Genomic DNA, 22,674 nt, shown 5'->3' with positions numbered 1-22,674 from the left:
CGGAGGGGTGAAGACAGGGATGGGGAAGTTAGATGTTGAGAAACCCGTGGCTTAGAAGGCAAAGAAGGAAGGGAAGCTGCTGCAGTGGCCTGCCCACCATCCCAAGAAACTAAGCCATTCTTTGAGCCCTAATGTCCGAGGGTCTGGCTCAGCCTACCTTGTCCACTTAATGATGGCGACCCTGGCTGCTCACCTTGCAGAATATTATAAGAATGAGCAACACCATCTCCAGCAGCTTTTGTGTGAAACCTATGTGGTGCTGCTTTTAAGAGTGTGTAATCATCCTTGGGGGAAGGCCCACGCCAAGAAGGAAGTGTTATCCTATTACTCTGTCTCTTCACCCGCCCTCTCCACGTGGGCTTCTCCGGCGGCTGTCACAAGTGCACCCGGGAATTCAGATCCTCTCCCTAGACACGCCCAGAATGAGTGTGGGCCGGTGGGCAGTGCCTGTCCGCCCACCTTCCCAGGCCCACTTTCCGTAACACCACCAGCTTTTCTGTGAGAGCCGACGGAAAAACAGACACCTCCTGTCGGCCTGCCCTGAAAAAGAGGCTGGGGCTTAATTAAGGTCCCTAGATGAGCCACAGCTCAGTATTGACACCTCCACTTGAACATGAACTTCTGGGCTTTGGGCGTAGGTTATTTGATCCCAGTGGACTGATCTGCCCTGGTAACATAACCCAAGCGCCTCTGAACTTGCCTCTGTGTGTTTTCCACTGGGGGCTTTGCTGTGCAGACACAAGTGACAGGGCTATGCTAAGAGGGGAAGTGATCCTGGGATGAAAACCCTAGAACTGGAGGCAGATTACTTTTTCTCTCCTTTTGGTGCAGGTACTGGTGCAGTTTCATCTTCATTTTCACTTCTGTTTGCATCAGTGCCTTCGGATTTATAGATGGTACAAGTACTGCGTCCTTAAGTCCACGTTTCATTTTAAAATAGAAGAATCACTTTTTCAGGACAAGTCGAGCATATCCTAATCATCATAGCTACCATTTAGTGAATGCTTACGGCGTACCAAGCTTCAGTATGCTAAGTGTATTATGTGCATGATCCCCTTTAATTCTCACCAATCCTCTGAGGTAGAGCTATTATTGATTATCCCCATTTTAAGCAGGGGAGGAAAATGAGGGGCACAGTTGCCCATGGTCACACGGCTAATAAGTGGCAGAACCAGGATTCAAAGCAGTTTTGGAGCCTTGTCTGACCCCAGACTCTTGCACTCAACTGTTAATTCACTATTGTTAAGGATAGTGTTTTCATCTAGAAGTCTGTTTATCAAATACGGCAGGGATTCTCTGAAAACAGACAACCAATGAAAGTGTTCAGAGGCTCCCAAACCGTTTTCCTTTTATTTTCTATGTAATGTTATGTGTAACATTTTATCTTGGAACTGGGATTTACCTGCTTTAACAGATTCTAGGGCGCTTCAAGCAAATTCCCTTTTAAGTGGGCTCACTGTGTTGGCATCAGCCATCTCCAGGCACTTCTGTGCGCCTTGCCTGTGGAGTATGCATGCCCAGGACTCTGTGAGGGGCCGGGGGAGGCTGGAGGGGAGCGGCGGGCACAGGCGTTCAGAAGAGGCTGTACTGGAGTCAGGCTGCCTCACTTCAGTCTCAGCACCCCCGCTTTCTGGCTCTTAGAAAACGACTCAACCTCTCCAAACTTCCTCTTACCCCTCTGCAAAGTCAGGGCGGCCCTCTTGGGTTATTGGGACGAGGCAGAGACCAAAAGTGCTCGGCCCAGAGCCTGGAGGGTTGTAAGCAGTCTACACCAGTGGGAGTTGTTATTTTCAAAGCAAGCCTGTGTTTATGCTGTTGCCACGTCTTGTTTCAGCAGAGAGCGGGGGGCTCATTTTGCCCTGGACACTGATTCTCCTTTTCCAGCTGCAAGGCTGACCACAGCCCCCCTTAATCTGAAACCCCAAAATGGAAAATGGGAACCTTCCAACTCAAAACTCCTCCAGCTTAAACTGATCCGTCTCCTCAGAACTCCTTCAGTTCTTTTGACCAAATCACAGATAAGCACTGACACTTTATTAAGACACTGGCGAACAAGTTTACACATACTTGCTGTGTCAAAAATAATAACAAGATCCATGTGAATAAATCAGAAATTTTATAGGAAGAAAATAATCACCAAGGTGCATGCTACTAAGTCCCTGGTGTGTTCCCATTTCCTAGTAATCTCCAAAGCTGACTTGGAACTCTGTAGAAGCCAAGGATCAGTGGTTCCCATCTCTGCTTGCATATCAGAACCACAGGGCTGGGGTTGGAGTTGTGGGCAGTGAGGAGAACATTTTTTAAATACAGATTTTTAGGCTCCAACCCAGCTGGACTCATTCAGCTACGTGATGGTGCAAGAACTTCTTATTTTGGAAAATACATTTTATTCGCTTTCATTTTTGTATTTTCCTAAATTGTATGATTTGCAATAGTCTTCCCTTGGGGAGATTCTCCTTTCCTTTCCATAGTTTCCTGGGAGGATGAGAGAAAGGTTAAGTATGTGCAGAGTACCATCTTGTCCCTATAAGCCTGGGTGATGATGAGGAGAGGATCTGGCAGAGACATGGTGTGGGCCTTGGAGGATGACATGGTAGAAGGCTTACCGCAAATACCCTTCTAGGCGAATTCACGTGCATATAGTGACAAAAAGTGAGTAGAACTTGAGAGATGTTACATACCTCAGGTAGTGAAAGAGTGATCCAGAAAACCGAGGTGTAATATCTAGGGTGTCTAACCTCATGCTTGGTTCTGTAGGGACCTGGAGATGTGGCAGTTCACACAAGGGAAGAGACATCTGCAGGCTGTTTGTCGGTTGGTTTGGGATTTATGTGATTTCTTTCTTCTGAAAAGAGCCAAGCAACATACTTATTTTAGGGCACATAGAGACTTCATTGAAAAAGCACACACTTATTTCCCCCAAAGGAATGACTTTTTAGCTTTACGAGGAAACAGTTTCTTGCAGAAAATCTATGTTTGGCTGTTACCAGCCACTACTGGGAATTCTGCTACAGCCAGGACAGCCTTTACTACTGATCTTCTTTCAATAGTTCTTCCCTTCAAAAATGGGACCCTTTCCATTAAGTTCACACGGTGTTCCAGGAAAAGGCTCTATGATTAAGCAAAGAGACTGTGAGGGTGCTTAGGAGGAAATGGGGCTTGTTTTTTGTTTTAATCCCAAATGGTTAAAATTAAAAGATGCTCTGGTGTTTAAGAGAAGGAGGCTTGAGCACTCTCCTGCGTGGACCTCTCAGCTGAGATGTTACTCCTGAAAGAAGCAGACCCATCCGTGGAATTCAAATCACCCCACCCACCCTTTCCCACTTGGCAGTCACCTTCACACTGCTTTTTAAATGTTCTTCATAGCTCTTAATACCATCTAAAGTGATGTGTCGTTTACTTGTTTGTCTGTTAACACACACACACACAAGAATAGTGTTTCCTAAACAATTTTAATCACTAAGATGATCAAAATACTATCAGAAAAAAATATTTGGGGCAGGTACCTCTAATACGTGTCTGTTGTTTTTATTTACCTATTTATAAAGTATTTACCTATCCTACTCATTGTTTTATACACATCAGAAAGCATCTATAAAATACAGATCTTATAAGGATCAGATGAGGAACGCAAATGGATGTTTTGATATTTTCCCTCCACCCAGCCTGTGCTCACACCCTGCCTTCAAGTTCACTGTGAGTGAACATAAGCTGCTTGAGAGCAGAAGCCTCTCTCCACCTGTTTTCTGCTGTGTTCCAGGTGCCTGCAAAGCACCTGCTGTGTAGGTAAGTGTGCAGGAAATATTTGTTTAGTAAATATTTAGCATTGAGTAACAAACAAGATTAAGGCACAGTTCACTCTGCCAGGCTTTGAAGAGCTGAGGTTTTATTGCATCTGTGCAGGGCAAGGGGATAAAAACCCTGGGTTTTAGGGTCAGAATGCCTTCCTAATACAATATGTGCTGAATAAGGGATTTACTGTAATGATTCAAATCCTTCACCAAAGAGGTAATTACAACTTCCTTGATAAGAGCAGAGCTCAGGCAGACAGACAGGTGGTTTCTAGTTTCCCTTGTAACAGATGGCACAAATGGACCAGGTTGAGGCTTTTGGAGGAAATTTGCTCATAAACAGCCTTAAATATATTATTTTTTATGTCTTCCAATGCATGCTTTCTAAACAAAGTGAAAAGGCTGCAGTAGATTGAGGGCAAGAGCGTATATAATGAAGGGTACTGCGAGGAGCAGGCCGCTTCCGGTTTGCCTGGGAGGCAGGAGCAGTGAGCCTGGAAGGTGGGGCGGCGGGGGGGGGGGGGGGGGGGGCGGTCTGTGCCCCGTGGAGGCTCGCTGTGCTGAGCAGGTGCTGGAGTGCCCGCTGTGGTGAACCTTCCCTTCCAGGCACCCTCAAAGGCTTTTTCCCTAGCACCGTGAACTCTATATTGCTTTCTCCTGTGAGTTGAAAAGTTTTTGTTTGTTAGTTTGGTTTTTGGTTGTTTTTTTTTTTTAAAAGGAAAATCTCAGTTGGTTTCATCTTGAGACTTTTTTTTTAAACACCAGGCAGATAGCACAGTGGCTAAGAGTTAGGGCTAGTTTCAAATCCCAGCTCATCCACTAATTAGACGATTGACTTTAAGCAAAGATCCTTAAACTTTATGAGCTTCTGTTTTGTCATCTGAAAAATGAGAATAATAGTACCTATTCCTGAGGTTGTTTGGAAAAATTAAATAAGGTAATGCCTCCCAAAGCTTGGCAGAAGCTTGACTGGTACATACCGAGTATTCAGTAAAAGTTAGTACTCAGTGTTTGTTACCATCTTCATTTCACCTGCCTTTTGAAAGCTGTTGGCCCACTATAAACGTCTGCAGGTGAAATAAACCAGACAAAGAAGATCATACATTGTATGACTCCATTATGGTGAAATGTTGGAAAAAGGCAAATCTCTAGAGATAGAAAGTAGATCGGTGGTTGCCCGTGGCTGGTTACAGGAGCAGGGCTTGTCTGCAAATGGCAGGAGCGACGTTTGGGGGCTGATAGAAGCATTAAAAAACTGGATTATGGGTGATGATTACACAACTCTCTCCATGTTGTACACTTAAAATAGGGAGTCAACTTCATAGCATTATCCCTTAATAAAGCTACCTTTAAAAATCCTGCTCTCACAGGAATGCAAAACACAGTAAGTAAATGTTGACATGATGATGATGATAGTATAGACAAATGATATCAAAGTTAAGAGGGGAAAAATATTAAATGACTGTCAACACCTTGCCTGAAATGGACATACACATTTTTTATTAAATAATTTCGCTCTTTGGGGTAATTAAATAGATCTTGGGAAAATAGATGCTATGTTTCTGCAAGAGGAAATAAAAAGATTGGTAACTGAGAACAGAAATGTCCAAAATGTGAGCCTTGTGGCACTGAGGTACTGGAAAGTTTTAAATGGTGCCTGGGTGAATTTTTCTTCTTCATTTTAATAATAGTGAGGTTTTATTATTTAGAATGGACTAACGTAGATGCTTCTGTTTTATTAAGAAGATCAATTTAGAGAAAAACATTAAAATGTTATATATTAATATTATATACTATATGTTATAGTATCTGTTGTTATATTAAAACACATACAATGGTAAGAAGATTGGAGGCCGAGGCCCAGATGACTGAGTTTGGGCAACACTATGCAGCAGTCAGAAGGGACTGCTGACTGCTCACACGAGTGAGCAGACTGAGACACAGGAGTCCATCAAACCCTAGACTAGCGTGCCCCTCTCCCGCCCCACCAGGACCGAAACGTCCGAAATGCCCCTTCTGTCGTACTTGTTCGGCATAACCACCCTAGACAAGCAAACAAGTGGCTGTACTACAGCTGTCATGGCAACGCTGGAGTGAGAGCTGTTCTGTTTTATGATGTCAGATAATTCTGATTCAGAAATGTCTGGCTTCCGTGGCTTACCCTGTGCTTCTGGTGGATCCATAAACCTTTACTGATTACTTCGATCCTGTGGAGTTCTTTTGTTTCTTGGGGTTTTTTTTTTGTTTTTTCAGTGTAGCCTTTAGATACTGTCAATTCCAAAGAAACTGACTAAGCATTCCCAGTGTGCAAGAGCTGCAAGAGGATTAGGAGAACTACAATGCAAGGTAGGGTCAAGACTGGAAGAGAAATAGAGTCCTCGAGGATTCAGGGGAGAAAGACCTCACTTTGTTGCGGTATCAGAGAAGCCTCAGGTGGGAGTTCACATTTAGATGGGCTTTGAGTGGTGGCTGGGTAGTAGTTAGTGGCAAGGGAAGAGACGTTCCAGGGGAGAAAAACATCACCAGCAAGAACATTGCAGTGAAAGGCTTACAGCATGCTCATGGCTCGTGTAAACCAGTTTGACTACAAGAGGGGTTGGAAAACGATGGCCCATGGTCCAAATCCAGCCTGTCACCTTGGTTTTGTTTGTTTGTTTGTTTTTATTTTTACTTTACAGCTCATAAAATAAGAATGGTTTTTACATTGTTAAACTGTTACATTTTAAATGTTTATGTAAGTAGCTATGTAATACCCTTAATTTTTGCCTGTTGTTCCACAGTCTAAAATATTTACCAAATGGCCCTTAAGAAAGTTTGCTGACTTGGAGGCAAGTAATGACTGCAAAGAAGAGCACTGAGGACGTCTTGTGAAAGACCTTCAAATGACAGAAATTGTAAGCTTATAACTTCCACTTAGGGAAAAAGTGGAAGTTATAAGCTTACAATTTTGGGAAATCTCAGGGCGAATCTAACCTCGAGCACAATTGAATCCAGGAGCCCAAATTATTATTTTGCTTGGCTCTTCTTCCCTCTTTTAAAAACCAAAACAAAACAGAACTTCATTTGCAGACAGATGTTTGCCATGTTATAGGAAAAAAGGATCTCCGGTTACTCTCAGCCAATACATTTAGATTTTGCATCCATTAAGAAGAGCATTCATACATTAGACCCCATGGATGAACTGTGATCAGTTACCTGTCCATCACTGACCCACTGTGGCCAGGAGGAAGGGGGGGTCCTCTCACTGGCCGGCCTGGATCACATGCCTGCCAATACGGTGACATCGGTGGGACACTGGACCCACCTGTATTGCTTGGGGTCTCGAAGAACTTCTCCAAATGAACCAGAAGAACGGGAGTTGGAAAACTGGTGGGCACGAGTAAATTGTAACTACATATCCCACTCGACTAGGGCAAGCCATTTATTCTACATGCAGTAGGTATTGGTGAGCTTATGAGTGGGAAAATGCTATTTGTTGAACAACATTCAACAAGTAGTTATTAAGCTATGTGCTTAGGAGGTTCATGTAGTTATGATGTGCAGTAGGATGGATTCAAGTGGTAAAAGGTAAAGAAGCCAGGCTAGCGATTCTTAGAGTAGTCAAGGTAGGAAGGCCTTGGTCTTCACCCTAGAAACAATGGGGAATCATTGAGTGAGTATTTTATGCAAAGACATGACATGATCAGATTTGCATTTTGAAATCATCACCACGAATGGTTCTTTTAGGTTAAGCACTCTGTATTGAAAACTCTTGTTGACATTGTAAATTGGCTTAGTCACTCATAGATTGTTCCTAGTAAATTTGTATCTACCTCAGATCTGAAAAAAAATAGAAATTTTAATTTTGTGAGATTAGAATTAATGGTACTTTGGTGTGTCTGTTTTCACTGAATTCTTAGTGGGTGTTTGGCTTTGGAGTACAAGAACTAGAGAATATATAAATCATTTTCCTTCAGTTTGTTTTTGTTCACAGATGTTAAAACTCTTTTTTTCCACTGGAAAGGGTGACTTTGCTGGAAAATCATTTAAAGTTTTTTTCCAGTCCAGTCAATAAGCTCCCCAGAACCAAATGAACAAGGGGTGAAAATCACCACGAAGCCCAGTGAGATTGCATTTCTTGGCTGCCGCCTGAGCCAGCCATTGTGGAGGGCAAGCATGGTGGTAGGGAGAAAGTGGGGTTTGGGTATGGTCACTCCGAAGGAGCAAGGCCAGGGATAGATGATACAAATGGAGTGGGGAAGACATTTGAGGAGGTTAAAATCGGATCAGAAACAATTTTCCACATGTTTAGACTAAAGAATAAACACTAGAATTTGAGAGAAGCCAGCTATTTGCTTGCAGGGAGAAAAGTCCAATGGCCTTAGCATCAAAGTTCATGTCTCCTTATCTCTTTGCCTCATACGCCTTTCATGGTATCCGGACCAAGCTTTGTGTGTTGTAGGAGTTTAATTTAATTGTCCTGGATATTATCTTTCGCAGAAGTGCTTTTTCTATTGCTGAGAGTAGTGAACATAGTGAAATATTTTAGGCTCCTTTTTCAAGGAATCCTCTTTCCCTAGGGTTACTGGTAGGCCACCCAAGTATCTTGGGCCACCACTTCTAATTTTAGATATTCCTTTGTTTTCATCAGTGGACATTTAGAGTCTTATTAAATCCTTTTCCCTCCTTTTCCTCTCCCTAGTCCAAACAGGAAGTACTCCCTGAAAGCAGACTATAGAAAGGGATGCCAGATGGCCAAGGACTTTCAGCCAGTGTTGTTAACTTGTCCGCAGACTCAGAATGCGACATCAGAGATGTCCTTCCTCGACTTCCCCATGCGCGGGGGAAAGGAAAGCACCACTGATTTACTGTAATAACTTTACCAATAAAAAAGGCTCTAGAGGAGTCAACATAATTCCTCAGTGAGGACAGAAGGATGGGAAATTTAGTTCTTGCATATGGAAGGCACTCAGTAAATAGTTGTTGATTGTATTTGACTGAAAAAGAAGAAAAACAGTAAAAACAGTTGGGAACTGCCAACTGTGTCGTGCAACCTAAACCACGGATTGGTGCAACAATGACGGAATTGTCATTTTGCCCCTATTAAAACATCCTTCCTTTAGAGAATAAAAGTAGCCATTTGTATGATTAGGGAGAGTATTTCTTCTGTTAACATGTATTAATTGTTTTGGTTTTAAATGTAACATATTAATTGTAGAAAATATGGAAAATATTTTAAAAGCACAAAGAATAAAGATTACATTTACTCTCATCACCCAGAGAATGCTGTTAATACACTGATATACTTACTGTCCCTAAGTGTTTTAAGGTAGGTTTGCACGTATTTTTTATTATATAGAAAAGTACGTGAGATGTATTATACAACTTCACAAATTACTGTTTAGCAACTGCCCCCCAGGTCAAAAATACAACCTTGCCAGGACCCCAGAAGTACCCACATCTCTCACTTTCTCTTCCCCTATCACAGTCCTCTCCTTCCCCATAGGGGTAACCACTAATCTGATATTTACAGTAATCAATTCCTTGTTTTTATTTATATTTTTAGCTCTTCGATACAGGTTCTTGTTATTTGCAATAGTAACAGTCCATGAAGTAACCACAGACACTGAATTAGTGAATATCGTACGATTGCTCCTACAGGAAATACAGGGTTAGGTTCCTACAAGCCTCTGGTTACAACTTTTTTGTCAACCCATCAGTACATAACCTTGTTTTACATGGGCTTCTATTTAAAGACACCTTACTTAATATTACTATTGATTCATTAACATTAACATTAAACTCAGGACGAACAGCGCTATAAGTCATGCACATGTTTTCTTTGTAAGGCATGTCACAGCCTTCTTGCACATAGGGACACTACAGAGCTGGAACAGAAGGCAGAGCATCCCTTTGCTTGACCTCAGCTGGTAATGTGCATGTTGGGTGACTCAGGGTGACTTAAGTTTTTCATCGCTCTGTGTGTGTCCGTAAATGACTATGAAGGCACCTGGAGTATTGATTCTGGACTTACAAATAAATTTAACAAATAGGTGAATTCACAACTGCAGAATCTGCAAACAATGATTGACTTGGTGTATCCCTAAAATGAATATTTTGCTTTATTATTTTGAGTCTGACTTCTTTTGCTCAACAGTTTTAAAAGTCATTCATGTAGCTGTAGTTCATTTATTTATTTTCATTGTAGCAGAATGCATCATTGCATTAATATACTAAAATTATTTCTCCATTCTACTTGTGCTCAACTTCTAGCTTGTTTCCAGTTTTTGTTTTTACAGATAAATTGCTCTACACATTCTCATACATGTCTTCTCATATATACACACTGTGCTCTAGGGCAGTGGTCCCCAACCTTTTTGGCACCAGGGACCAGTTTTACAGAAGACAGTTTTTCCACGGACTGGGGGGTGGGGGCAGGGGGACGGTTCAGGTGGTAATGTGAGCAACAGGGAGCAATGGGGAGTGGCGGATGAAGCTTCACTCTCACCCTTCCGCCACTCACCCCCTGCTGCGCGGCCCGGTTCCTAACAGGCCGCGTGCAGTCCCGGTTTGGGGACCCCTGCTTTAGGGTATGCATCTGGGAATGAACTGCGAGGTCATGGAGAATGATAGCTTCATTTCCGCTCGATAAGGCCAAAGTGTTTTCCAGAGTGGGTGGAGGAGTTTGCACCCCTCCTCCAGCAAAGTATAAGAATTGCAGTTGTTCCATGTTTTGTAAACACTTGGTATTTTCAGCATTTTGATATTAGCTATCTTAGTCGTTCTGGTAGGTAAGCAGGATCATCTCACTGTGGTTTTAATCTACGCTTCCTGCATTACAGAAAGGGTGAGCCCCCTTCTTTTGCATTTTCTCTTCTAAGTCCCTGCTCAAGTTTCTTGCCCATTTCGCACTTGGTTGTCTACCTTTTTCTTACTGATCAGTAGGAGTTCTGTGTATAGTCTTGTATGTGCCCTTATGTATTTTTATGTTGTAGGCTGTCTTTTTACTCTCTTTTAAGGTTGTCTTTTGATACATAAAATTTCTTATTTTAATGTAGTCGTGTATATCAGTATTTTCCTTTATGCTTAGTGCTTTTTCTGCCCTGTTGGATAAATCCCAACCCCAAGTTCTCAGAGGCATTCCCTCATTTATTGTTTGCCTTTGGCAATTAGACCTGTAATACACCAGGAAATCATTTGTTAGGTATGATATGAGGTAGAGGTTGTGTCACTTTTTCCATATAGATATCCAGTTATCCTAGTGCCATTTATAGAAGAGTGCTTTCCACTATTATTATAAAATAATATAGGCTCATGATTTAAAAACTCAAACAGTATAAACAAATGTAAAATATAAAGTGAATGTCCAGTCTGTGCCTGTGTCCCCAGTCCCCATTCTCAATCCCCTGAGGCAGTTACAGTTTCTTGCTTGTAAATTTTAAGATTAGTTTAAACACACCCAGCATTAGAATGGTGACTTTAGAGCAAACCTAAGTTATGCCTCAGGATAGTAGAGGATCGAATCTGGTGGCACTATTGCTTTTCTGTTTCAGTTACAGTGAATACATTTGTTTCTGCAATATCTTCACTATATAGAGAATGACAGTTGTACTGCACTCGGTATAGTAAGGAGATGCTGGGATTTCTCGGCAACCATTCCAATCTTTTGAAGTAGCAAATGTCACCTTATAGACCCTTCGAAGTGCTCCCCAAACGCTTCCGCGTTTCCTTAAAAATAACTTCATAAATTGTGAGGTTATTTAGTTGAAAGAAAGTAAATACATTTTATAAGAACCAGTTCTGATGTAGCTGAAATGTGATTTTGAAGAAGATTGAGGGGCTATCCTCAGGTTTAATTACGAGGAAAGAATACTCCCCTCGATTAGTATTGTGCAGCGCAGAGCACAATAGAGGCGTCTGTTCCATTTACCCTGCTGGTCCTTTCTTTCCCTTGAGGGTTTTTCCCCTGCAGTGAGCAGTTGAACTGAGACCATTGTCCAGGCATCTTTACTTCCGATCCAGAGTTGTTTCCTCTACCTTGTACTTCTTTGTTATTCTGCATGAGAGGGTTCGATTTATTGACTTGGAGGAACCTTAAGGATAACAGATTCTCTATTCTAAGATTTTGGATTTTATTTAATCGCAGAATTATATGCCTTTTCCAACATACTCCATCTGAGTTTGAAACTTATTTGGAACTTAAACTTCAGAAATGTTTTTGAAAAGCTGGAAAAACAGAACCACTGCCCTGTAGACTTGTCAAGCTATTTTAAAAGCAAATTATTTAAAAACTATTTTCAAAGCAATTGCATATAATTGCTTAGGCCTTAAGGGGATTTCACCAGCTAGTCTCATTAAAATAAGAATCAGGACTCTGTTATTATCTGAATAAAAATGTGTATTAAATTATATTAGATGTGGGGAAAGAATCTGTAAATACTGTGCATACTTGTAAGAGTCAGAAAAGAATACAGAGCAGTGCAACTTGGGGGCATGTGGACTTTTCCTCTTGTAAAGTCGTGAAGCACATACTGAAAATTCAGGACATAGATAGGCTTTCTGTGTTGTAAAAGCTTCAGCAGACACGTAAAGAACACGTTCAAATTTTCAACAAGTAGAAATTGGTTTTTGTGTCATTTACTCTGATTCACCACTCTCCAGCTTACCAGGACTCCTTCTGACCCTGTTTTCCCAACTGGAGTTTGATCTTCCCTCTCTTTTTATGGCGCTTTAACTCAAGACATAAAGGGATATTTTCCAAGGAAGAAGAAGTCACTAATTCAGGACTAGATAAGATGGGACTTTACAGGTTTTCATGGAATTTTCTATCCTCTCTCATTATAGGGGGAAAGAAAAAAAAATACAGGCAGTCCCCCTTGAACTTAATAGCACCATCCCCGTTCTAGGCCTAATGGGGAAAGGGGACTGAGGGAGTGAGCATTCAGGTCAAGCCTGAGATCCGTGACCGGGAACCCAGCCCGTAGGTCTCAGACCACTGCCTGGCAGAGAGACGTCGATGCCAGTTTTGTGACCTCTCCACACTGCGCAGCTGGCGAGACGCTCTTTGGCTCCCCATGTGTACCTCGTCCCTCCTGCCTAGCCCTGTCTTTGAGAGCCCTAGACTGAGCCAGCCACCCACCACTCCTTGTTTCTCTTGGATCAGCCAGGCCACATGGCCAGGGGTTCAGCACCCCCACAGGCTGCGGTTGTCTGTCTCTCTAACCATCTGCCTGTCTCCTTCCCCACACTACCTTCTTGGCAGAATGCCCTTTAGAAAATTAAACATTGCTTGCAGATGGAAACGACATGGGAGAGGAGTTGTATTTGTTTTTACCATTGGAAATGCTAGGAAAGAGAAGAGTCCAAGGTAACCTTTGTGGGCTGGGGGAAAAAAGTCCATCGGATTTTTTCAATTGCTCATTCTCTGTGCTGGTGGGGCCGTGGTGAGAGGGAAGGGGCAGCCCCCATACGCTGTTGGTGGGAATGCAATTCAGTCGAACCTTTCTGCAAGGCCATTTGCTAGGATGTATCAGGACCCTTAAAAAAGGCTCCTAGCCTTTGACTCACTAATTTGACTTCCAGGAATTTATGCTAAGGAAACAATTGGAGACACAGGCAGTGATCCTCCACAAGAATGTGAGTTGCAGTACTATGGCCGAAGAGGGATGATCTGAATGTACACAATAGGAAAAGGGGTACATAAATCAGGGTATACCATACAGTAGACTATCCTGTAGGTCTGAGAATACTATGGGGTTTGTAGAGAGGTCTTCAGGGGGTCATCTGCCAAGATTGTACTTTAAAGATTATTTTCTCTGAAGTAATGTCAGTTGTTTGTTATTTTTAGCCTCATTAGTGGGAAAAGAGTTTTATGGTTTTTAAAATATATCAAAGGCTACTTAATGACATCAGAAAATACTTAAGTGAAAAAAATACGCTACTATGTATGTAGTATTATCTGCAACACCACCCCACCCAAGACAAGTGAAGAAATTTGGCAAGCTGTTAACAGTGATTATCAGCAGTATAAATTATGTGTGATTTTACTGCTTTTCTTGTGATATTTCCCAGTTTCCTACACAGCCATCTGTAATTTTGCATATCAGAATTAAAGATTAATGGTCTGCCGACTGCTTATCTTATACCAGCTCAGGTTTTTCACTCCCATGCTGTGGAGCCATGAGAGGGTCTGCCACATCCGTGATCAGATGGGGAGCCTGCTGGGACAGCCCTGTCCACGGCCTGGTAGTCATGCCCTGGCTGGTACTCCAGATGCCCCATCAGTCAAGTGAGTCACCACAGAAGGGTGTCAAGCTGACGATATTGCCACACACTGTACTTGCACACTCAGCCACATCCCAGCATGCTGCCAGGCCTTTGAGCCTTATCTTCCCAAACCATTATTTCTTCCCTGTCCAGTGACTGTCAAAGGGACTGACTGGGGCTGTGTGACTCCTTTTGAGGACACCGTGGACTAGCAAACTGAAGCCGACGCAAGCCTTCCACTTGAACCCAAACCAGGCCAACAAGTGTTCCTTAAAGTTTAAGCTGCTGTTGCTATAGTTGGGCCCTGATGTGGGGGGCCTGGCAGGACCCCAGGAATATTTAGGGTGAAAAATGTGCTAGGGCATTCAGCTGGACTCTGAGGTTGTAGAGAAGCCTTAGGGGATCATCTGCTAAGATTGTAGTTATAAAATTATTTTCTCCTATCCTAACACCAATCATTTGTTATCCTTGTCCTCATTAATGGAAAGAGACTTTGAGAATTCGATATTGGAGGTTTCAGAGTCAATACCAAAGCTGGCCGTTTTTAGTTTGTTTTGTCTTGGATTTTTTTTTTTTTTTTTTTGCGGTACGTGGGCCTCTCACTGTCGTGGCCTCTCCCGTTGCGGAGCACAGGCTCCGGACGCACAGGCTCAGCAGCCATGGCTCACGGGCCCAGCCGCTCCGCGGCATGTGGGATCTTCCCGGACCGGGGCACGAACCCGTGTCCTCTGCATCGGCAGGCGGACTCTCAACCACTGCGCCACCAGGGAAGCCCATGTCTTGGATTTTTTTAGGAGTGCTGTTGTCACTTTAAGTAACCTATAGCCAGACACTTCTGTGGTCAGAGTATAAGATTATACAAACAGTCTTGGGCCATTATCGTCATCCCTGTGCATCTTATTTTCCACCTGTGTGTTCTCTAAGTTGCATAAAAACTGATACATGATATGCTCTCTGTTTCTTTGAGGAACATTTATATGTTTACAGTCATTCTGTTGCTACAGGCATCAGTCATTGTGGTGTATAACAGTGTTCAGTAGTATTGTTGACGTTGAGTTTTGTTGACGTGCCTCTGGAGCACAAATTAACAAAGAGTATAATTCCAATCCGTAGTTTAAAAAATCATTGAAGTACTGTGGAGTATGCATTTTACTGTTACACTGAAGCATAGTGGTAATAAGTTTTAGATTGTGGTTATTTTATGGCAAATAAATGTTATTGCTATGACCAAAACACAAGCAAACAAATGAAGTTCTATTAGTTCTTAAAATTCACAGCTAATTCTATGGCAATGGACATGGAGATTGAAGAGTAACTTCTTATAATCGTTATGAACGTCCTGCATTCCAGCCGCACCCCCAGATAATTTCAGCCATGTACTAAGTGGCCAAGAACCACTTAGATATCCAGGGATGTGAAAAAACATTCAGAACCCACATTGTGTTCATAGAATATGTTTCCAACTATGCCTTTAGCCAAAGGCATGATTCTTGGTACACTTGAGGTAGGAAGCTGGAGGTGTTTCCTACTTAGAAAAGCCACTAAAAAGAAAACTCAAAAAAAAAAAAAAAAAGGTCTTAAGGAGTTTTTAATTGTCCTGTGTTGGCCCCTGACCAAAGGAACAGATTAGTTCAGGCCTCTGGGCCTGGGCTGCTCTTATAAACCTCCAGATTGTCCCTGGTCAGAATTTGGGTTCCCAGGCTGGGCTGCAGTTGGAATAGCCAGGCCTTGCCCACTGGGTCACCATTAAGGGGGCCAGTTGTAGGGAGGGGACAGAAAGCGAGGCCCTTCTTACCAGCTGCAGTTGTGGATTAACCGAGGACTGACTGCCCAGTAGAAATAAGGCAGCACTTCCTTCCGGGACCCAAGACAGAATCAAGTGTGGGAGCAGGCATTAAACTAATCATAGGGTAACTGATCCCTTAGCTGATGAAGCTTACTTACTGTCTTATATTACAGTTGTGTTTTAATCTGTCCCATCTTGTCAAATACACTGTAAGCTCATCAAGTCGGGGACCTTGGTAAATGCTGAGCTGTATACCACTTACTGTCTTGATCACACAATGTGTTCAATAAGTAGTTATTGCTGGAATAATTGAGGCGAAGAGAAAAAAGCCATACTCTTTGAATTCTGTCTCTTCTGTTATATGAATTCCATCTGCTATAGGAATCTACCACACACAAGACTGGAGGCAGAATTGGGGATTTTGTTGGAATTTACAATGTGTTGAGTCTTGCTGGGCCTGTCTGTTGCTGCATTCCCGTTTTCCCCTGCAAATGTGGTAGGCATCTAAAGGAAACTCATAAATCAGTGGTTAAGGTTTCTAGTGCTCTGGCGGGGTCTGTAAAGAAGCTTGGTACAGCCTAGAGGATCAGAGCAAGTCCTGCTACCCCAGAGGTGGTACACTGTGGTGGCAACAGCCCTGGGCTTGGAGCCAGGGCACTGGGGTCTGAACCTCGGCCCTGACGCTTACAGCCTGGATATCTTCTAGCAAGCCTCAAATTGGCCCAAGTTCCCACATCTATGAAATGGGAATTACAATAGTGCCTCTTGACTAGATGGCTGGGTTAAATGAGATTCATTAATTTACTCAATATTTATTGAAATCCTACTGGGCACTGTTTTAGGCATTGGAGATACAGCAGTAAACAAAGTAAACAAAAATCCCCGCTCATGAAATTTGTATTCTAGAAATATAATGCATATAGTGACATTTAATAAATGTTTCTTTCAGTGAGTCCGAGGTTATCTGATGAACTCACACAATGGGTTTTTACTGTGTATTTCCATAGGAATTTATGTTATAGCCGTAGATAATTAAGGCCATTATTGAGTCACTCATCTGAATTGAAGATGTCTCATTCAGCAGGACATTTATGTGTTCTTGCTAAATCCCAGTAGGTTTAGAAAGTCTGTTCCCCTGGAATCGGATTGCTGTCATTTTCACCTCTGTGCAGTGCTTGGGCCACGTAATCCAGCCACCGGCTGGGGCTCAGGGCTGCAGGTGGTGTTGTGGCTGGGTGGTTTCCGGGCTGTTTTCTCAGTCATTGATGTTTGTTTGCACTATCTGTGGCTTAATGCAGTTTTACAGAGTTACTAAGATGTTTATTTGTGTAATTTGTGGAAATAAGTCAAAGGGCTAGCGTGACTAGTTAAAATCCACAAACCATATTTTAGTGAGTAATTTCAACCTGTCCTCTCCAAACTTTTGATCAGCCACCCATCAAAAAATAAAACAAAATGACAGATTTAAGCTTTCAGTTCCTCATTTTTTCATTGCCTTCCATCTGAGACTTTTTCTTTGAGCGTCAAAATGCCCAAAATCCATGAAAAAAGAAAGAATAAGCCTGGAGAGCAAACCTCAGAGGGACAACTATGCCCTGCGCATAGCTGTATGCCCTCTCCTGAGAGGTGTGTGTCCAGCCCTGTCCTCCATCCGCTATCACTTTTCTAATGCAATCCTTCTCCGGGTTTCCAATGGCACACGGCCCGTTTCGTTAAAAATGTAAACAGGAAATTGTTTTCTGGCGGAATGGCCTGTGTGGCCCAGAAGAATGGTCATTTTTGCTGAGGCACGACTTTAAAAACACTCACAGGTGGAAGCTGAAGGCTGGTTATGAGCTAGCCCTGCCCCAGATGGAGGTCGGTGATAGGATGTGGGTGTGGGAACCCATGGACGTGGGTTCAGGGCCTTTTTCACCCATGGCCAAAGGCACAATGGACCCAACTGAGGAAGCTCCTGCCACCTAGGAAGCAGTTGTTCTGCAGGGCGAAGAGACATGTTAACACTCCGAGGAGTTCCAGAGCGGGCATTACTTGGAAGACACGGAGTTTGGTCTGGAGAGATGTGACTTGGCACTGAGGACAGTTTCAGTGCTCCTCCGGTCTCCAGCTCCCTGTCATTTGGCCTCCCCTGAACCTCCTGTGCTCCCGTGTGGTTTCCCTGTGTGCTGACGAGTTTTCTGGTGGTTATGTCTTGCAGCCCCCCGAATCCAAGCCCAACTTCACCCCTCTCGCCATCTTGGCCCATGTTTTCGGCGCCATCCAGCCCTATGCCCACCTCATCCACGTCCAGCGACTCATCCCCCATCAGGTCTGTTGCAGGGTTTGTTTGCTTTTCTGTTGCTGCTGTTGTTCTCTCATTGGCTTGGTCCTCTCTTCATGCAGTGTTCAGCCTCCTCGTCAACTTTGTTCCCTGCCATCCAAACCTGCACTTGCTTTTTGACAGGCCAGAAGAAGCGGTTCGTGAAGACTCCAGGTAAAGTCACAGATGATGACCAATCCGTTCCTGCTTATCCAAAGCTGAGCAGGGATTCCAGCCTCAGAGACCAAAGCTGGGAGGGACTATTTGCATGAACCAGCATGGCATTTTCCACACCCTTCTGAGCCCTTCCTCTGGTTACTGAATTTATCCTTGATGCCTAGAGTTTGGGGAGAGAATGCCTCTTGAATGGGCTCCTGTTTGGATCACTCTCTGAACCATGGGGCTCTCTGTGCTTTAGCATAAGATAATATCAAAGGGAGCAGTGCTGAGACACGTACCGGCCTTTTCTTCCCTCATTTTTATCAGATAGCATCAGGCAACATTTATCTGTGGGCTTGGGCTTTCAGCCTTGTGTACTGACACCTAGTTGATGAGACCCAGACCAGTTGGGAGAGAGATGAATATAACACAGAGTAAAGGCTTGGGATATGAAGCAGTTTCTCTTTAAGTTGTTCATGGCTGCCTCCTCACCTCCCATGTAGTCCCAGGAATGCTTGGTGCTCGCAGCCTACATCTGTCTCCACGTGTTGTGAACCCTTAGCTCTCACGGGAACAGGCGACACCTCATTCTGAGGGTTGACCTAGTTCCTCCCCCCAGGGGCCAAGCTATAGTTTTTCCCTGCTTTGATGACACTTAATTCTTTACATTTGAGTTTTTTGGAGAAAAGAAGCTGTTTAAATCCAGGAAAAAGAATCCCTCTGCTATGTAGGTCCTGAGCATGTGTGTCTCTCGAACTTAATCTCTGCTTTCAGACAACCAAAACGCAGAGCCCAGTTAAAGCATCGTAAGTATTTTGGGCCTTGGCAGTAATTTTTCATCCATCTTTTCTCATAGCTGTTTTTTTCCTAAGGGGTGGGCCCAGCATAGGGGCTTAAATAATTTATAAAGCTGAGTCTCACTTTTAAAAAAAGAAACCCCATGCTATTTATACATACATAAATATATACACACACACACATACGTAGATATGTGTGTACGTAGATATGTGTGTGTATGTAGATATGTGTGTGTGTGTGTGTGTATATATATATATATATATATAAACTTAATTCTCCTCCAGGCACTTCCATATCTATCATTTCATTCTATCTTCATGTGAGAATGAGAAGAAATGGCCTGAACCCTATTACAGAGAAACAAAACTAAGGCACAGAGAAGTGACTTGTGCATGGTCACATGACTCATGAGATCCAATCCAGAATTCAGGACTTCTTGCCCTCAACCAGCATTCTTTCCTACAAACACATGGGTGGCCCCAAATTTAAGTTTCCATGTTTCCTGGCCCCAGAGCCTGGCCTGCTCCTCTAGGTTTTCTGTCTAGCTTTTCCCTTGAAGATGGAAAAGATAGCTTTTCACTATATTGTTTTATCCTCACCCTGGGAATAAGGTAAAAATTCAGATTATACTTTTTCTGACACTCAAGTTATTTCCTACTTATTTCTTAGGTATATTCTAGGCACTTTGGGAGATGTTAACTTTCTAGGCCACCAGATATGGTTCGGGCTGTTCTGGTTAGATCATTGATTGCCCCATGAGACCTGAACCAGAGCCAAAATGTGGCCCCTTCAATTCGTTCAAAAGGAAATAAAATCTTCAGAATATTGGCCCTTGGACAGAATGAGTTGGGGGACTCAGGACAGTAGAATCATTCAGCTAAAAAAACTGAAGTGCACTCTGCTTGGATGGTATTCACTTTTTTTATATCTCTAAGCTTTGGGGCCCTATTGCCTCTCCAGTATCTCCACCTCCCCACTCCCATCTTCCAGGATATTTCCAGGTTTTACTTCTTGAGCTGCACCTTTCCCAGAGTATTGATATTTCCAGATTGGCAGTGGACAGTGGCAATAGAATCTGCTCACCCCGTGTGTTTGGGTTCATGGTTACACAGTACTGTTCACTCTGGCCGTCCTTACAATGGCACCATTTGGTTGATGCTGTTCCACAGCCCTGTAGGGCTTTTTGAAATAGGCAAGGCAGAGTAGGGCTTGCAGTTGGCTATCACTGAGCTGACCATGTGGGCCAAGCTGAGCACGGATGGGGACACAGCTGGGGAGGTAGCCCACAGAGAGGGCAAAAATCCCCGATTGCTGTTGCAGTATACAGCCAAGAGGTGGGGGCATACACCCATTATTCAGGTCCAACGAACCGTTCCCCCAAATCCGCTTCCAGATCCTGAAGCTTCAGATTTCCTTCCCTGGGCAGAGCTTTTAAAAATAAAAACTTAGTTAGACCTGATTAATGGGCCCATGAACTTCTGTATAACATCTCCTCTGGAAGTGGCTTGGTCTCCCCTCTCCAAAGCATTGTTAGTTCAAGCTCAGGAATGGAGATGCCTTTCACAGCACAGCAGAGAAAGGGGACTCTGGAGGAGCAGTTCCCTTTCCTTTCACTTGTTCCCCTAGAAAAGCTCCCAGCCCCGAACTCATAACTTGGATTCACACAGGGGCTCCTGGAAATTATGCCTAAATGATCAAGCTGTCGCACGCTGCCAGTCTAGCTGAGCCCAGCTCCCTGTGCAGTGCAGAGTGGGTTGTCATTCTGCAGGCTTTGCAAGGGCAATTGAGGGAAACTCCTCTGAGTGCTTTTCCTGGCCCTGTGCCATGCTCACAGGCGAAAATTAACAATGAACAAGCAGAAGGTTCCAAGCTTGCTCATGCCCTTGAAGGCCCTGCTGAGGTCTGAAGGGCGCTGTCACAGAAGAGTCACGGGCGCCTCAGGCTCTCTGTGTGCAGTGTGGAGATGCTTTGCAGAGAATAGGGAGCTAGGGAGCCCAAGAACCGAAGATGCTTAGGGGGGATTTTTTTTTTTATTTCTTTAATCAGAGCCAAAGCCTACAAACAAAAGCTCTGTGCCAGCAGGATCTGTTTTGGTAGAAACCCTACCTAACACAAACCGCTCAGGGCTTTTGATAGGGAGAGAGTATGGCATGGGATGGAGGACTCGGGCTGACAAACTTTTACAAAGAGAAGACTTTCCCCTGAGTAGGGCTGCCAGATTTCGCAAATGAAATGAAAATACAGAATACCCAGTTACATTTGAATTGTGAACAGCAAATGATTTTTTTTTAAGTATAAGTATATCCCATGCAATATTTGGGACATACTCATACTAAAATAGTATTCCTCATTGATCTGAAGTTCAAATTTAACTAGATGCCTTGTATCTTATTTGGCAACCCTAGTCCTGGGGAACAGGAATAGCTCCTTTTTAAGCACCCCTCTATCATCCCTCCCATTCCTGTGCACATCCCAAGGGGGCAGGAGGAAGTCTCGGAGGAAAAGACCTTCTTGTAGACTGTCTGTCACCTCTCAATTTGAGAGAAAAGCAAGAAAAAAAAAAAGCTATTTCCTGACCTTTGTTTTCATTTTTAATGTACTGTTTTATTGAATGTTGTCATTATTAAATTCCTAAAACCGGATATTAGTGGAAAATTACTCCTCTTGAATGATAATCTTGGGCACTTGAGCCATTCCCTCTGCTTACTTCCTGCCAGATACCCCAGTTGGTTTCCCTGGCTTGTCCCTGTTTTGTCCCATTCCCTTTATTTGAGGAGGTTAATAAGTAACCTCTGTGAAAATCCAGCCGGAGGAGGCTTGCCTCAGATGATTTTCACCTCACCTTTTATCTCCCTGTCCCTGGTCCCTGTGCTCTCTCCCCATCCTCAAGGGACAGTGACCCTGGCTCATGGCTACTGGATTCTCCTTCCACCTTCCATGTCATCACAGGCTCCACTTGCCTGTCTGTACGGAGTTTTGGCTGTTTTAACGCGTTTCACAGCCAGATGACTCCTCCTCTCTGTTCCCTACTCCCTCCAAAAACAAAAACAAAAACAAAAACAAAATTTTAGCGGCGCATTGGCTGTTTGGCCCTTGCTGGCCAACACACAGACTTGGTTTAGTTAGATCACAGAATGTGCCCCTTGTCCTGAACTTGATTGTGACATTAATGATAAGTACACAGGAGGAGCTGGTTTCTAGTTGGAGCTGTTATGTCCTAAAGGCTCTTTTTCCCTTCACTACCAGCGAACCCACTTCGTGTTCTCCCACTTTCCCAGTTTTTTCCCACCCAGTTATCATTTCCTGGCTACTACAAGACCAGCGAGAACGCCAGTAAACTGTACCCTGGCAACAAATTCTGGATAACCATTTATCTGTACAACAGACCCTTTAAGTCATCTTTCCTTCAATTTTCATGGAACCAAGACTAAAAGTTTTAGGTTTCTGGCCCTGGTATAGGTTTCTAAACATCCATGGCTTCTCTTTCCCAGAGGGAAGCTGGACTTGGTGACTCCAAGAGCATCAGTTCCATAAGGATCCGAAGTGCCCTGCCTCTTCTGACCCTTTCTGGATTTACCTGAGACCAACCATGGCTC

General features: G+C 43.4%; 1 protein-coding gene across 5 annotated transcripts in view; it reads left to right on the top strand.

Moving 5' to 3' along the window:
* The window catches only part of ARHGAP26 (Rho GTPase activating protein 26), a 483,828-nt gene that overhangs the window by 444,523 nt on the left and 16,631 nt on the right, over window positions 1-22,674 (top strand). For 2 of the 5 annotated variants that reach the window (XR_003427757.1, XM_027081740.1), the window contains exon 21: window positions 18,020-18,295. The exons of 1 other annotated variant lie outside the window; for it this stretch is intronic. Coding sequence is in view for 3 of the 4 variants with exons in the window: in XM_027081740.1 (XP_026937541.1) it covers window positions 18,020-18,295 (276 nt within the window). In the remaining variant the exon portion in view is untranslated. The remainder of the gene's footprint in view (window positions 1-18,019; window positions 18,296-22,674) is intronic. 2 more of the 5 variants (XM_027081741.1, XM_027081742.1) reach the window with 2 other exon arrangements.

Source organism: Aethalodelphis obliquidens, unplaced genomic scaffold (assembly GCF_003676395.1).
Source record: "Aethalodelphis obliquidens isolate GAN/ISIS:26980383/991018 unplaced genomic scaffold, ASM367639v1 scaffold45, whole genome shotgun sequence".
NCBI lineage: Eukaryota > Metazoa > Chordata > Mammalia > Artiodactyla > Delphinidae > Aethalodelphis > Aethalodelphis obliquidens.
The sequence above is the reverse complement of the archived record's forward strand: the minus strand, read 5'-3'. Positions and strand labels throughout refer to the sequence as shown.